This window comes from Sebastes fasciatus, chromosome 16 (genome assembly GCF_043250625.1).
Source record: "Sebastes fasciatus isolate fSebFas1 chromosome 16, fSebFas1.pri, whole genome shotgun sequence".
NCBI lineage: Eukaryota > Metazoa > Chordata > Actinopteri > Perciformes > Sebastidae > Sebastes > Sebastes fasciatus.
This window is the reverse complement of record NC_133810.1, coordinates 30017999-30032437: the sequence shown is the minus strand read 5'-3', so window position 1 is coordinate 30032437 and position 14439 is coordinate 30017999. Positions and strand designations below refer to the sequence as shown.

Genomic DNA, 14439 nt, shown 5'->3' with positions numbered 1-14439 from the left:
GGTCTGGAAGCTCCTCGCTGATCAAAGACGGGGAAGGTTAAAAGTGAGAGCACATGTTGGTTCTTTCAATTCAATTCAATTCAATTCAATTCAATTCAATTCAATTCAAAACCTTCATTTAAGTCTCGATAATCATTTTCGGTTTCCCTCTTTTTCAATGCTGAGAAACACACAGAGGTAAACAAATCAAACCAAAAAAGGACAATACTCAGTAAAAATGAAGGCGTAGTGTCAATTTTGAGAATGTGTTGCAGATAATTCGATTGTTTGGTCCACAAAAACTAAAGATAGACTTTCCCAGTTCAGAATAAATCTGCCAGGCTCGAAGCATCAGGACTCTAGTATGGTCGAGGTCATTTCACATATAGGTAAAACCAACTGCACTTATGCTATTCTGAGGTAATGTACAGTGTATCTGTGGTATTTATATGATCATTTTGAAATGATATCATTTGACATTAGTAAGCTGGAATATGTTAAAATTTTAAATTAGCCAACGAATTTAACAAAAGTAGTATGAAGTGAGGCCAAGACAGTAAAATATAGGTGAACCAGGTGTCATGGTAAAACAACTAGGAACCTTTAGTGTGCAATGGTCTGTCATATATATTGAATTTAGGGTTTAGTGATTTGAGGAAAATATCTGTATTGTGATTATTTTTTTAATAAATGAAACTACAGGCCTGTATTTGTGATCCACGTAGTATTAAAACAGGATATGATTGCACCAAGCATTATCGCAAATGTATTTGTTTTAAATGTTGCAAAATACCACATTAAAGACACCAAGACCTTGAGGATCACCATAGAGAAAGACATGCGGTGATTTGGTATCAAAAACATTTGACATTTGGAGATTTCTGCAAGAATTGTATTTTTCGGTGATTGGATGACGAGCACTTCTGTTCAGAAACCCCCTTATTGTCAACATGGCTAGGGAACTATCGGGACTAACATCATCACATGTGAATGCAATCGGACTCATTTGATCCAAATATTCACATAATATACACATATTTCCAGAATAAACGAAAATACAAAAAAAAACTGCATGGATTTGCATTTGTGTATTCTAATAATGTAATTATTTTGCTTGCAACGTCTGCCAAGTAGACTATCAGAAGTGCTCGTGAGCAGAGTGAACCATGAGCTGGCTGACACAAGTTCAACCCAACTTCTGCTGCCGTATCTCCTCAGACGAACAGGCAGCCGGGTCCTCTAGTCTGCTGACCTTTCAACAGTATGAAAGAAAAGCATCTGCTGCTTTACCTATACCAAAAGCGTGTCAGAATAAAGATAAGGGAAATAATCTAAAAGACCAACAATGGTATGCTATCACGGTAATCATCATGCCCCCTGAAGCATTGCATAACATGGCTATGGAATGAAAACTGTATATCATTATGCCGTGCACATCCATTATGGAGAGCTGAATACTAAAGATAGTAGAGCTGAAGAATATAATATTCACAGTGGATATCTCACAACATGAGCACTAAGAGCTTCTTAAGAGCTCAGTAGGACAGCTGTAGGATAACTGGACATGGATTATACAGAAGAGCTGATTGTTTTGTTAATTAAGTTATGAGTTAATATAGACACTGCAAGGTCAATATGGCAAATTATCACGACGCTGCTTTACAAATCTCGTCCTGTCCCGTGACACACGTATCACCAAGAAGGAGTGGACATGAAGGACGTCATATCTCAGGGTTAGCATGTGTGGGCTGACGTTAAACCTCATATAAAGCACGTAAACAATGCCGTCATTTACTCCTCCATTCAACACTTCAGTACGCGACATGCCGTCCAGCTGCCGTCTATGAGAGCCAGCTGTCAATCACTCGCGAACTCCGAACAAATGGTCAAACTAGGCAGCGCCGATCGAATATGAATCAATATTCTGTTATTGTAATGCCTATTTCTCTCCTCAAATGTTTTCAGAAACATCTTGTAGTGCACTGTTTAGCTGTAAAATGAGAAAGTTTGTGACCCTGAGATCAAGTTGAGGAAATACCAAGCACCGCCCACCAGCCGGAGCACAGCCAATAGGAACGCTCTCTCTCTCTGAAATGACCTGTGATTGGTCAAAGTCTCCTGTCACGGGCTAGATTTTCTAAAGCCTGAAAACAGAGCCATGAGGAGGTGTAGAAGTCTCTCAGAACATTTGAATTACAATATGCTGAAAGGTTATTATGGATGAAATGATGCCAGAAAATGTCTGCCTACTGAAGCTTTAATTTTCTGAGAGTTCAGTGCACATTTTTCTTTGGATTTTCCTCCTTCCAGTTAGCAACATGGCAATGTACTCACCCCTAAAAATTTTAATTGCTTTCAATTTTAGCTCCCAAGTTACTGCAATTAACACCTTTTAATGTCAATGCCTTCAGTCAGTACAGAGCTGCTCACGAAGCAGGTCACTCACAGTGTGAATGTGCAACTGTGGCACATTGAAAAGAAAATGTAATCTGCTTGTGTACGCACATGTACGCCACCTCACAAACCCTCACACATGCAGACATGACATCTGCCATGTGATGCAGTCATCCCTTCATGCTGCACTGATAGTAAAGGAAATGACCGTCCAGATGTTTGTTAGTACCCACAGATTCTATTTTTGAAAAAGAAAATCACGACCTCCATCAACACTGCATTTGATGTTACACTTCCTTCTCACAGAAGGCAACCACTCTGTGTGAGGCACTCTGAGTGGAGGGCAGCACACCGAGGCTGACTTGGTAATGGCTAGTGTGAATATTTCACCACGGCTTTCAGGATATCGACATCACTAACTGACCGAAGACACCTGCCGCCACACGTGTGTTCTACAACATGTAAGGAAGAGAGAGAAGCATGTGTCCATCTTTAGCATCTCCAGCCAGGACAGCGTGCTAACTCTCTTACTGGATGTACACTATACGCCTATACTTAGGCTACAAAACCACTCAATGGAGATAAATGACAAAGACAGCTCTGTCAGTTTCACTTAAAACGGTCCATGCAAGAAGTCAGTGTGACCTTAGTGTGATGTAAATAGTAGGCAAGCTGCTTCTAAGGGAGTTACCTGTGCACTATTGCAATCACTGTTGCTACCTGCAGCATCGTCAGGTTATATCATACGGATATTTTATGAACTTGAAATGATGGCCGTTGCCTACATATCCAAGATATTGCTTTTCTCAAAGTGAGTAAACAAGACTGAGAGTGAGGCTGAATGCTGCTGTCTGCATGCTCAATATGACAATGTTAACATGCTGATGTTTAGCAGGTAGTTTCTAATGTTCATCATCTTAGGTTAGTTAGTTAAAGCTGCAGTGGGTAGAAATGGAGCAAATATGATTTTATAAAACGATCATTATATCCTTAAAGTAGTGCATGAGACAGCTAATCTGAAATAATATCATGTGCCTCTGTGTCCTCCGGTGCTCCTCAGATTTCACAGACCGGAGTCAGAGCTGATCTGGAGTCTGCCGTCCAGCTGCCGTCTATGAGAGCCGGCTGTCAATCACTCGCGAACTCCAACCAAATGGTCAAACTAGGCAGCGCTGATCAAATATGAATCAATATTGTGTTACTGTAATGCCTATTTCTCTCCTCAAATGTTTTCAGAAACATCTTGTAGTGTACTGTTTAGCTGTAAAATGAGAAAGTTTGCTCGGGCTGGTGGGCGGTGCTGATCTCTACATGGCTGCCGTGTCACAAACTTTCTCATTTTACAGCCAAACAGTACAGGAGAGAGGAGAGAAATAGGCATTACAGTAACAGAATATTGATTCATATTTGATCAAGGCTGCCTAAGCACACTCACAGCACAGCCAGTAAAGTTAACGTTAAGAATTTCTCTCCGTCGGTAACGTTAGCTGTGTGCGGGGCGGAGCAGCTCTCATACATGCTGCTGCAGTGCCGTGTTCAGACACACACAGCTTCTGCTCTTAGTCACTAGGGCGGAGAAAACTAAACTTCAAAAGCGTGATAACACTTTACTAGAGTTGATGCTTACAATGCTTGTCATAAGTGCAGGTTTGTGTGTGAGGGCGGAAACACGAGCAATTTGTTGAAACATTTAGCAAAAAGTTCACTTCCTCTTTTAACGTATCTACGGGTCCTACATAGCCTCTATGATGTCACTGCTAGTGGACTGTGTGTAGTAGACGTTCCCTAACTGCCTCCACCTTAGCAGGATCTGCCATCACCCCCTCATCAAAGATGAAACCATACCATACCTAAAACAGTAAGAGGTCAGTATCATCTGCATAAAAGAAACATAGAAAAAGAGAAAATATTTCACATCATATTCTCATGAACAAAACACGTTAATTCTTCATATTAGTCATGCAGATAAAGATCCTACAACATACTTGTTGCCTTGAGTAAAACCTCGCTGTGTGAGGATTCCCCCTCTCCAGTGATGCAACGGTCATTTACACAGTGAAGAGCATAAAGTACAAGCTACTAAGGGAGCTCAAAAAGTGAATTTTTGTTGTGACATTTGCATTAGGATTTGTGTATTCAATTATTTTGCTTGCAACATCTGCCAAGTAGACTATCAGAAGTGCTCGTGAGCAGAATGCTGCAGCAGAACCATGAGCTGGCTGACACAAGTTCAACCCAACTTCTGCTGCTGCCATATCTCCACAGACAGGAAGGCAGCCGGGTCTAGTTTGCTGACTGACGTGCACGGTTAGAGGGGAAAAGTGAATCATTCTCTCACACACATACACACAGTAAACATGAGAAGTCACTCTGTCAAGAGATAATAACCCACAGTCAATATATGCACTGAAAGCATCCTGTAGCAACGTTGAAAAATTATTTATTCAACTCTTCACATCAAAGCGACGAGGTGATGAAGACAAGCAGGACCGTGAGGAGAAGACAAAAACGTGTGTGCACGTGCAAACATTCCTAAACGTGTAGCCAGAGCTTCTGTCCTCCTGCTTCACCGCATGCCTCATTCTCCCACACTGCTCATTCTCTCTCTCCGTCTCAGTCCATGTCTCCCTTTCATCCCCTCTCTGGTCCAGTGAATCATTCAACCGTTCAGCCGTGTCTCTTACCTTAGTAGTGACAATGCAAAGACAATCCATGCTGGCCAGCCAAAAAAAAAAGGGAGCTCTCAACCTATGCCCAAATTCATCCCCACTAATATCACCACTGGAGGAAACAAAAGCAGGAAGATGGAGGAAAAAGATACCAGTGCGAGGAAGCGAGGAGGAAAGATAAAAAAGGTAGGTGTTGCTGAAGAAGAAGGAGAAGAAGAAGAAGAAGAAGAGGGGGAGGAGAGGAGGAAAAGAACACACACACACACGCACACACACACACACTCACTCACACACGCTGGCGAAGGAGAGAAGCTACGGCGGACAGACGTTACTGCATGTGGGCCCCTTGTGAGGACCGGGATGCCTCCTCCACAGCGCTGAAGGCGATCAGGATTCCTAACGCCATCTCAGAGCGGAGGATGCGTCATCAGCTAAACCACACACACTCACACACACACACACACACACACACACACTCACACACACTTACACTAAAAACGCTTAGCAGCTGGACTGGCCCCCTCCAATATCCCAAAATCATTCCTTAGCTTCTCTCCCCCTCATTCATCCTTTCTCTCTCTTGTTTTCAGTTCATCCTCTCCTCCTCTCTCTCTCTCCCTCCTGTCTCTGGGCTGAGCGACTAGCTGGGATGAGAGAGAGAGCGAGAGAAGAGAGTGAAGGACGCGAGCGTCAGCTCAGCGGAATGAATTCGATTCCTATGCTCTCTGTCTCGCTGGCTATTAGCTGCTGAGGCGGACTGCTGGAACTTAATAATAACACATTGGCTTTAATTTCATCTGCAGAGCAGCGGCAGCGCTGCCTGCCACCACCCACAACTGCAGTTTGTCTCCAGATGGGTGCTGTCATCACAAAGTGACAGAACCACTTCTGAGTCAACAACACTTGCAAACTGTACGCTTTCATCTACATTTATTTCATGAGACGCTAGAATATAACAACAAAATACCGCATGGAATTGGTGTTTCCAAGAAAAAATGCAGCTGAATCGTAACTAAAGCTCACAGACACACAATCGGAGTTACAGCGGTCCAGCAACCATTATGTCAAAGTACAAAGAAATTATCTGTACTGTTAAAGGGACTGTTTGTAACTTCTTACACATATAAATCATTGCGGGTCGGTGTCCCATGCGTGTTCACGTATGGATACGCTGTTCAGACTCAGACTCCAACACAAACTACACGGAAGCACCAAAACCTCTTGGTTGTATCTAGTGAAGCCCGTCTGTTAAACAGTGTTGGCCGCGGTCGGAGGACGCGGAGGAGACCGTAGCTTTGGTCTCCAGGGCCGGAGTCTCTGCTGTACTCTGCTCCTCTGCCTGCTTGCCTTCACTCACACACTGCGCTCGTTCTCACTCTTTTGCTGCACCTCTTGCGTGCATGCTGCTCACTCCACACTGCAGAAGAGTTAGTTTAGCTCTGAGAATATCTAGTAAATGTTCAGTGGACGTTTGTGCAGAAATAACTGCTGCAGCTCCTCCAGACCAACAGAGGTTTCCCGTGTCTTGTGAAGTGACGGGGCTCCGCAGAGAGAAACGTTATCGTCTCCAACCAAAACTCCGGCGTCTCCCCCGTTCCCTCCGGCCGCGGTCGGGAGGCTGAGGCAGGAAAAGCCAACACTAGGATCAGCATTGATTCATGGAGAGACCTTCGTCTGGTCAGCTAACATTACTGCCAAGCAGCTGAAATATAGAGTGATATTGTGCTTTTAGTTGACGTGTGTCGCCTCACTGTTTTGAGCGATGCTCGTTCATGTTTAAGTACAGCGAGCACAAGCACGTGCAACAGGACGCTGACTTTCGTTGACGGCCACAGCTGCCGCTGTTAACAAGACATTTCTGAATCTTACCATCAGTCCCTTTAAAAGGCAAAACAGATGTAATCTTTGCAGAGATACTTTTGGATTCAAGGATTAAACATGAAACAAAGCTGTGCTTACATTTTTAGAATCAGGCTTTACTTATGGGATGTAAAAGAGATTTCCCATAAACTATAAACCTATATATTCAGCAGAACAGGGTTAATCTGTCAGTTTATGTTTTGCCTTTTGGAGTGAAAAAACACACAAAGCCTAACAATTATGTTATCAAACAATTTGTACTAAATAAAAAGACTTAATAAAAGAAAGGATTCATTCAAAGTTTCACTAATTTCACTAATAGTAGTACTTTCCCATGAGGACTTCAATGGTAATGCCTCTTAAATTGTACAGTTTGTTTTTGAAATCTTTGCATTTATCATTAATGAAAAGTCTAAATGCACAGATGCATTGACCACAGTTTGAAGGAACTAACATCTGTCCTTGCTTTTAAAAAATGCATTAAATGCAGCTCTCTATAAAGATAATTTACAGACTTTAATTTTGATATTCTTCATATGTAGGACGCGTGTATCCATCCTGCATGTACAGCACACTACAACGTGTGACTTTATTACAGTGCTGAAGGAAACAAAGGAGTTGTTACAGCACTATATGTCTTTGAAAAGCTCTAGCTCAGTCTCTTAGTGATGTATATTAAGAATCAATAACCCGCCACGTCAGCCGGTAAGAACTCCCAGGTAAACTTAGCCACTCCGATGTTCAAACCCTTTCCCCTCTAGAGACTATAAGCCTCTGAACTACAGTGCATTTCCCCCCCACCTATAAAGTGCCCTGGTACCTGTTTGCTGGAGCCATCCCGGTGAAGAGGTGTGATGCAGAATTTGATCTTGATTACTGCTTTCATTTGTGGACGAAGCGGCACACCTTACACTCCCCAATCTCCGGTCGTTCTTAGTGAACACGTCCACCTGTTCCAGTCTCGCACTGCCAGAGCAACAGGACTAATCTTTCCAGGTGATGCGGCTCAGGCAGCTTTGACTTATTGCATTACTGAGAAGGAATGCTTTAACCTCCTTTATTAAGGCTGTTGCTTATGTATACAGACTAGGTGTGATAAATTTGGCTTTGCCTGTGTATGTGAACAACAGCGCCACTTGACGGATTTACTCAAAAGCCTGACTTTGAAGCTGACCTATACTTGACCCCGATACGTTCTCCTCCAAAGTCATGGCGACTGTCTGCACGTTGCCTTGCTGCTTTACAACCGGAGAAAGACATCTAGAAGAAGCACTCTGACAACAGATTGTGGCTGATATTACTCTGCACTCAACACACGTAAGATCCCCAATGTCAGCAAACCTAATTTGCACAGAAAATATTTAATTTACATATTAAATAAAGAAGCTGTGCAGTTCCAAATCACATTCATATGCTCTACCACTCCCAGGCAAACAGGAGCAAAGATTAAACTGTCATCTTTACGGAGACGGGTCATTCCCCTGCTCTCAAACACTTGAACGGACATGGAGCGACAAATTGCGAAACCAAGTGTTATATTACTGGGAGAAGATGTGCTGGGCTGCATTACACTGCAGTGTTCTACCATGCCATGAGTGATGATGAGGTAAAATGAAAAAAAATGAGATCACGAAATGGACCAAAATGGATGCTGGTAACGTAAAACACAATGGGTGATTGTAATGTACAGTCCCAAATGAATAAAAGATCCCACAAAGCTAATGCAAGACGTACATATACTGTACGCGCAGAAAGAACGTAGTAGTATGGCTCCCAGAGAGAACTCACCTCAGAGGTCTTGGCACTGATCTCTCCCTTCTCCATCCCGCTGGGTTCGGAGCTGCTCTGCTCCCTCTGCTGGGAACAACAAACAGGTGCATAAGTGACTCTGCACCACCACACTCCGACTGTAACACACTGACCTGGAGAACAACCGATAGATCAGATAAACCAATAGACCAGTCTTTCAGGTGATGAGTATTTTATAGCCTGAATGCATTTGTGGACTAATTCAAGCCGTTTTGTAAAAGCTGGTACAATGCATGAGAGGTTTAATTTAAGTTGGGACAGCGAGCACTGAAATTGTTAAAAATACATTAAATACACAAAAAAGCACCGTATAATACAAAAGATATGTTCTAATATGTCAGAGGCTCTGACTGTGCATATGGTAAATAAATCTAATATTAATCATTTAAATGAAATTTGGAAATGTTGACAATTAAAAACCTACGTCACATTTAAATTTAAATGCAAAACAATAGTAGGATGCAGTTGTAAAGGAGTTATGTAAGAATTGGCACTGACAGATAGATGGAGTCATCATTGGCTGGTTGGTCTGTCTGCAGCTGCTTTGGTAAGTCTTTAATTAGAAGCTTGGATAGCGTAAGCCTATATGTGCCCGTGGCAACCAAAAATAAATCCCCAGCATGCTAAGACATACTACAAACCCTTTTAGAGCACACAGGCTCGCTTTATCCCTTCTTCTGTTTATAGCAGCAGATCCTTATCACTTCAAGTATAACATTTTTGTTGATATTAAGCTGGGCCCTACTGCATGCTGGGAGTGAAATAATGACACGGACATCAATCTAGTTTATACTGTATACTGTGTGTTGTAGCCATGAAACTCTTCATGCTGATAAACATCTGAGACCCTGGCAAGATCTATACAAGGTATAGCATAATACTATATAAAGCAACATTTTAGATGCAAAATACCTCATGAAGTCAGAAAATAACAGACATTAATTGATCTTTTTAGTATCTTTTGGAAAGAGATGGATTAAGGTCCAAAGCAGGATTTGAACCGGAGATGTTGCGTGGTCATTCATGGTTGGGCGCCTCAACCCCTATAAGCCACGGGTTGCTCCCACTCATTAACTCATTAACTCATGGCTAGCCTACTGTATCTGCCCCCGAGTGGATATTAGGAGGCGTAATAATGTCTTCAAACATAGACTCACCCCAGACGATGCAATGCCTCTCTGCTGCACTGCTGAAACGCAGATGGCATCTCTGCGTATATACTATTAACGGTGCATTTTAAATACTGTCGTGTTCTGAAGTTAATGATCGAAAAGTGCAACTATGCTCAGACTCAGCTAACCTGACCCGTCAGATGGTTTGTTACACATAACCGTCTGAGAAGCCGTCATTGGAAACTGTTAGAAAAGGTGATTGGATGAACCATCTGTCGATCAAACAGTTGGCGCTCAGTGTCGTTACACACACCTAAACCACCTAAACCGCGCCCCGTAGCTGCCGGTAGCTCCTCACAGGATGCTGATTGGTCTGTGCTCTGGCTTGCCGGACACAAATGTAACACTTGAAGTCTGACAGGATTTCCGCGTGATATGTGATCCTGTGATTCTCGGGCGATCTTGTGCGAGACTCCTGCTGCCGTGGAAGGTAAACCATAAGCAGCAGCAGACTGAAAGAAGAATATGTTCTTCTTCTTTTTTTTCATAAAGCAGCAAATTAAGTAAAAATGTATTAACTTTTCTCTTTTAGATCACCTGCTGTTGCAAACTGTTTAACACAACTCGAGCTACTGAGGATCAGAGACTGTATAGTTTATGTTTAAAAACTGCCAGTGATATGATGTATTACCTTAATGTGATTTTCTTTATATATATTTCCAACAAGGGAACCTGTTACAGAGTATAACTACACATAATTCCTACATCAACATCTCATACAAAGCTTATGCAGCCATTGTCATTCAGAAAGGAAAGGGTTAAAACTACTGAACAAAACTCTTGAGGTGCTTTTGTTTTTAACTTTCAAACTGCATCCAACATGTATTTATTTGTTGTTGTTTATGGATTTGAATAACCCCCTATGGACTCTGTTAATTCATTTGGATAGAGCCATCTGCCGTCTCATTATTTGACAGGACGTTTCAGCCTAATCGTCAGAGGGCTGATTGTGGTCACAGAACAGGGGATATAACAGCAATGTACTGATGACCTTATGGCGGGGGTCATCAGTCTCTGAGGACTCTTCTAATCCCCTTCACTTATCCCTATCCTGCTACTACTGGATGACCTCATCGAAGTGGCTCAGCAGCTCCTGCTGTTATTTTGAAAGCTATAAAGATCTTGTACACATGACATGTTTGAAAATGTATATTAGTGTCCCTCATATCCGATTCTTCAATGCAGAAAAGCTGCAGGTACGACGCACAAGGTTGGACTGTGTAGACAAATAGGATTACTAGTAGATTACCAAACTGGTTGGTCCTATTCCAAGTTAAACGTGCTATTAGTAACACGCCTCGCGTGTTACTAATAGTACGCATACACATACTCACACTGGCCAAACGTCTCCTTCAATCAATAAGCAAAAACAAAAGTGTATCCTACCTGGAATTGTTATAATCGACCTACATTTCAACTGACACGCTTTTATGTAATGATGTTTCTCGTTCTCCTGCTGCTCCACTGTATTGGTTAAATCTGCAGTAGGCAAAACGCCCACTATAACCTTTCAGCATATTCTAATTCAAGTGTTCTGAGAGACCTCTGCACCTCCTCATGGCTCTGTTTTCAGGCTTTAACAAATCTAGCCCGTGACGGGAGACTTTGGCCAATCACAGGTCATTTCAGAGAGAGAGAGCGTTCCTATTGGCTGTGCTCTGGCTGGTGGGCGGTGCTTGGTATTTCCTCAATAGATCTCAACATGTACACTACAAAATGTTTCTGAAACATTTGAGGAGAGAAATAGGCATTACAGTAACAGAATACTCCATTAGGAGCACCGGAGGACACAGAAGAACAGGATTTTTGTATCTGTCACTGTCAGGATATGGTGACCGTTTCATAAAAATAACTCTTTTTAATCATATTTGCTCCATTTCTACCCACTGCAGCTTTAAATGTCATATTCAAGCACACCCTTCACCCTTGCAAGGGCCTGTAACAACAGCTGAATCTGATGCTTCCACTCTTCCAAACATTCATCTTTTCACTGATGGAGATTTTGAAGAGGCTATCTCTTGAGATCACACAGACAATGTACATATCACAAAATGCAATACTGCATAGTCTGACAACTGTAATTCAATCACATCTACCTGTCCTACACCAAGGCCTTACTTTCCAATAATGATTCAGAAAGATGAGGTTGATGTGAAATGGTGTTCTTTTATTGTTGGGCTGATGATTTCATCATATTCAAGAGATGTGTAGTGGACTGTCTGTCACCCTTAAGGCTGCAGTGGGTAGAAATGGAGCAAATATGATTTTAAAAAGTTATTTTTATGAAACGGTCACTATATGCATCGGACAGGTGAAAAAAATCACGTGCGTCTGTGTCCTCCGGTGCTCCTAATGGAGTATTCTGTTACTGTAATGCCTATTTCTCTCCTCAGGTGTTTTCAGAAACATCTTGTAGTGTACTGTTTAGCTGTAACATGAGAAACGTTGTGACACGGCAGCCAATAGGAGTTCTCTCTCTGAAATGACCTGTGATTGGCCAACGTCTTCCGTCACAGACTAGATTTTCTAGAGCCTGAAAACAGAGCCATGAGGAGGAGCAGAAGTCTAGTTTTCTCTCAGAACACTTGAATTACAATATGCTGAAAGGTTATTATGGGATTTTTGTCCAATTATGCCAAAAATATACTTCCTACCCCCCACTGTAATACCAAAAGCTCTATCAATAGCTACATACACTACTAATGCATTCCTTTTTTTTCATTATTATTATTATTTTAGGACCGAAATAAAGATCAATTCAACTCCTCCTTTTGCTATCAATATGCAGTATATCTAGTAATTTAAGATTTACGAGGTCAAATAAGAGGCACAGAGAACCACATTAGAGGCCACTATTTATTTATTTTTTTCTTGGTAATTCTTAGAGCCAAAGCCACATTTTGATTAATCTTTCATGCTTCTTCAGTCCTTCATGGATCTCAACCACTCAGCAGCCTCTATTCATCCCCCTTAATTAGAATGTCACAGTGTGAGCGTGTTCGCATCCAACTACTCACTCTCTCTCTCTCTCTCTCTTTTTCTCAGGCTGTCTCTCTTAATTTAGTCCCTTCCAACAAAGAGCACCTTTGTTCTCTCAAAGTGTAAATACATTCGGCTGATGTACATGAAAGGAGCTGTACAGTCAGTCACAGTTCTCCGTCCTGCTCGAGGCCTGTGTGATGTAAGAAGTCTTCTCCTCTTAGCTGTCCAGTGAGCTCTCAGCCTTTATTACACCTGCGATTTCTGATGTTTCAATGTAGTTGATGAAGGCTTGGCTTTACCACGGATTTGGTAAACTGTTGTGAAGTGTGAAAAGTCCCGAATGTTTTTTATAAATAAACGCTTTCCTAAATCATTAGTACGGTCCGCATCACAGTGTGTTTTTGTAAATTTGAATTTCAGCAGCATGAAAAGTGGGATTTTCGTCAGATAGCAGCGCTGTAAATGTCAGAGGAAGTTCAGGTTACCGGCTGTTCATGGGGATTCGCAGGCAGCACCGAACACTTTGCAGGAATGACGTAGAGGTTTAATTTTCTGGCAGTTATACAAGCCTGGGAAACTTGGCCAGTCCAGGGGAGGCTTTCATGAAAATGCTAATTTTTAAGGAAGTCTCTGCTATAAATAGATCTGGCTTAGTATAATTATAGACTCTGACTCATAAAGGTAGAGATCAATGATACTAGACTGCCTTATTATACACATTTATTTTATCTTTGTCAATTTTTATTTCATTTAAATATATACTGTCCTATATCTTTTATATAATCTGTTTTAAACCTGTGAATGCATGTGAATAGAATTGTATAATTCTTTCATATAAATGGAAATGAGCAGCAATATACTGAATGTATAATCTTCTTTTGCTCAATAAAAAAAAATATTTGAAATAGTATAATTATAGGCTTCTGCATTTTTGTGAATGGCTTCACCTCGTCATCCAGAGCATTCGTCAGTACAGGTATGACTAAGGTGTTGCTGGGCTGATACACACTGATGTCGCAGACTCACCTCCTCCAGCGGACAGGCAGAGTGTGCGAGCTCAGAGTTTGGTATAGACACACTCTTCTCCCACTTGTCCGCCATGTGGTTGACCTCCTCCAGCTTTTGCTCGCAGCTCTTCTGTGTGTTTAGCAGCGTCACTTCATAGAACTCCTGGATATCTGTGGAAATAAAGATATGACACGACTCAGGAGCTGGTTAACTTCTCCACAGACAACACAGTTAACTAAAGGAAGTAGACTTTTATGTGGATACCAGTGTGACCTAAATCAGTGCTACAAAAGTACATTACATACAAATGATGGAACTGTGATTCTCACAGTTCAATATCAAGAAGGTTAGGTTCAGTAGATAAAACCTTTTCTAGTTTTAAGTTAAGGTTAAGGTTACTCATACCCCTTTCACATGTATGCATGCATGTTAAAAAGGGTTAACCCACGTTGACCGACTCGGCTTCGCGACCCAGGTCAAGAGGTGGGTCAGGCCAGGGTCCATTTCAGTGTGAACGGCACGGACCAGGGTCGCTAGCTATTGAGCGGGACAAATCTAATGGAAGC

General features: G+C 41.9%; 1 protein-coding gene across 25 annotated transcripts in view; it reads right to left on the bottom strand.

The window, feature by feature from the left end:
- dlg2 (discs, large homolog 2 (Drosophila)) overlaps positions 1–14439 on the bottom strand; it is a 160706-nt gene that overhangs the window by 117426 nt on the left and 28841 nt on the right. For 16 of the 25 annotated variants that reach the window (XM_074610333.1, XM_074610306.1, XM_074610316.1 and 13 more), the window contains 2 exons: positions 13892–14043; positions 8691–8759 (listed from right to left, as the gene is read on the bottom strand). In XM_074610333.1, the coding sequence (XP_074466434.1) occupies positions 8691–8759; positions 13892–14043 (221 nt within the window). Of the gene's footprint in view, positions 1–5057; positions 5789–7722; positions 7859–8690; positions 8760–13891; positions 14044–14439 lie in introns of those variants that run through there. The other 9 variants (XM_074610304.1, XM_074610311.1, XM_074610313.1 and 6 more) reach the window with 6 other exon arrangements.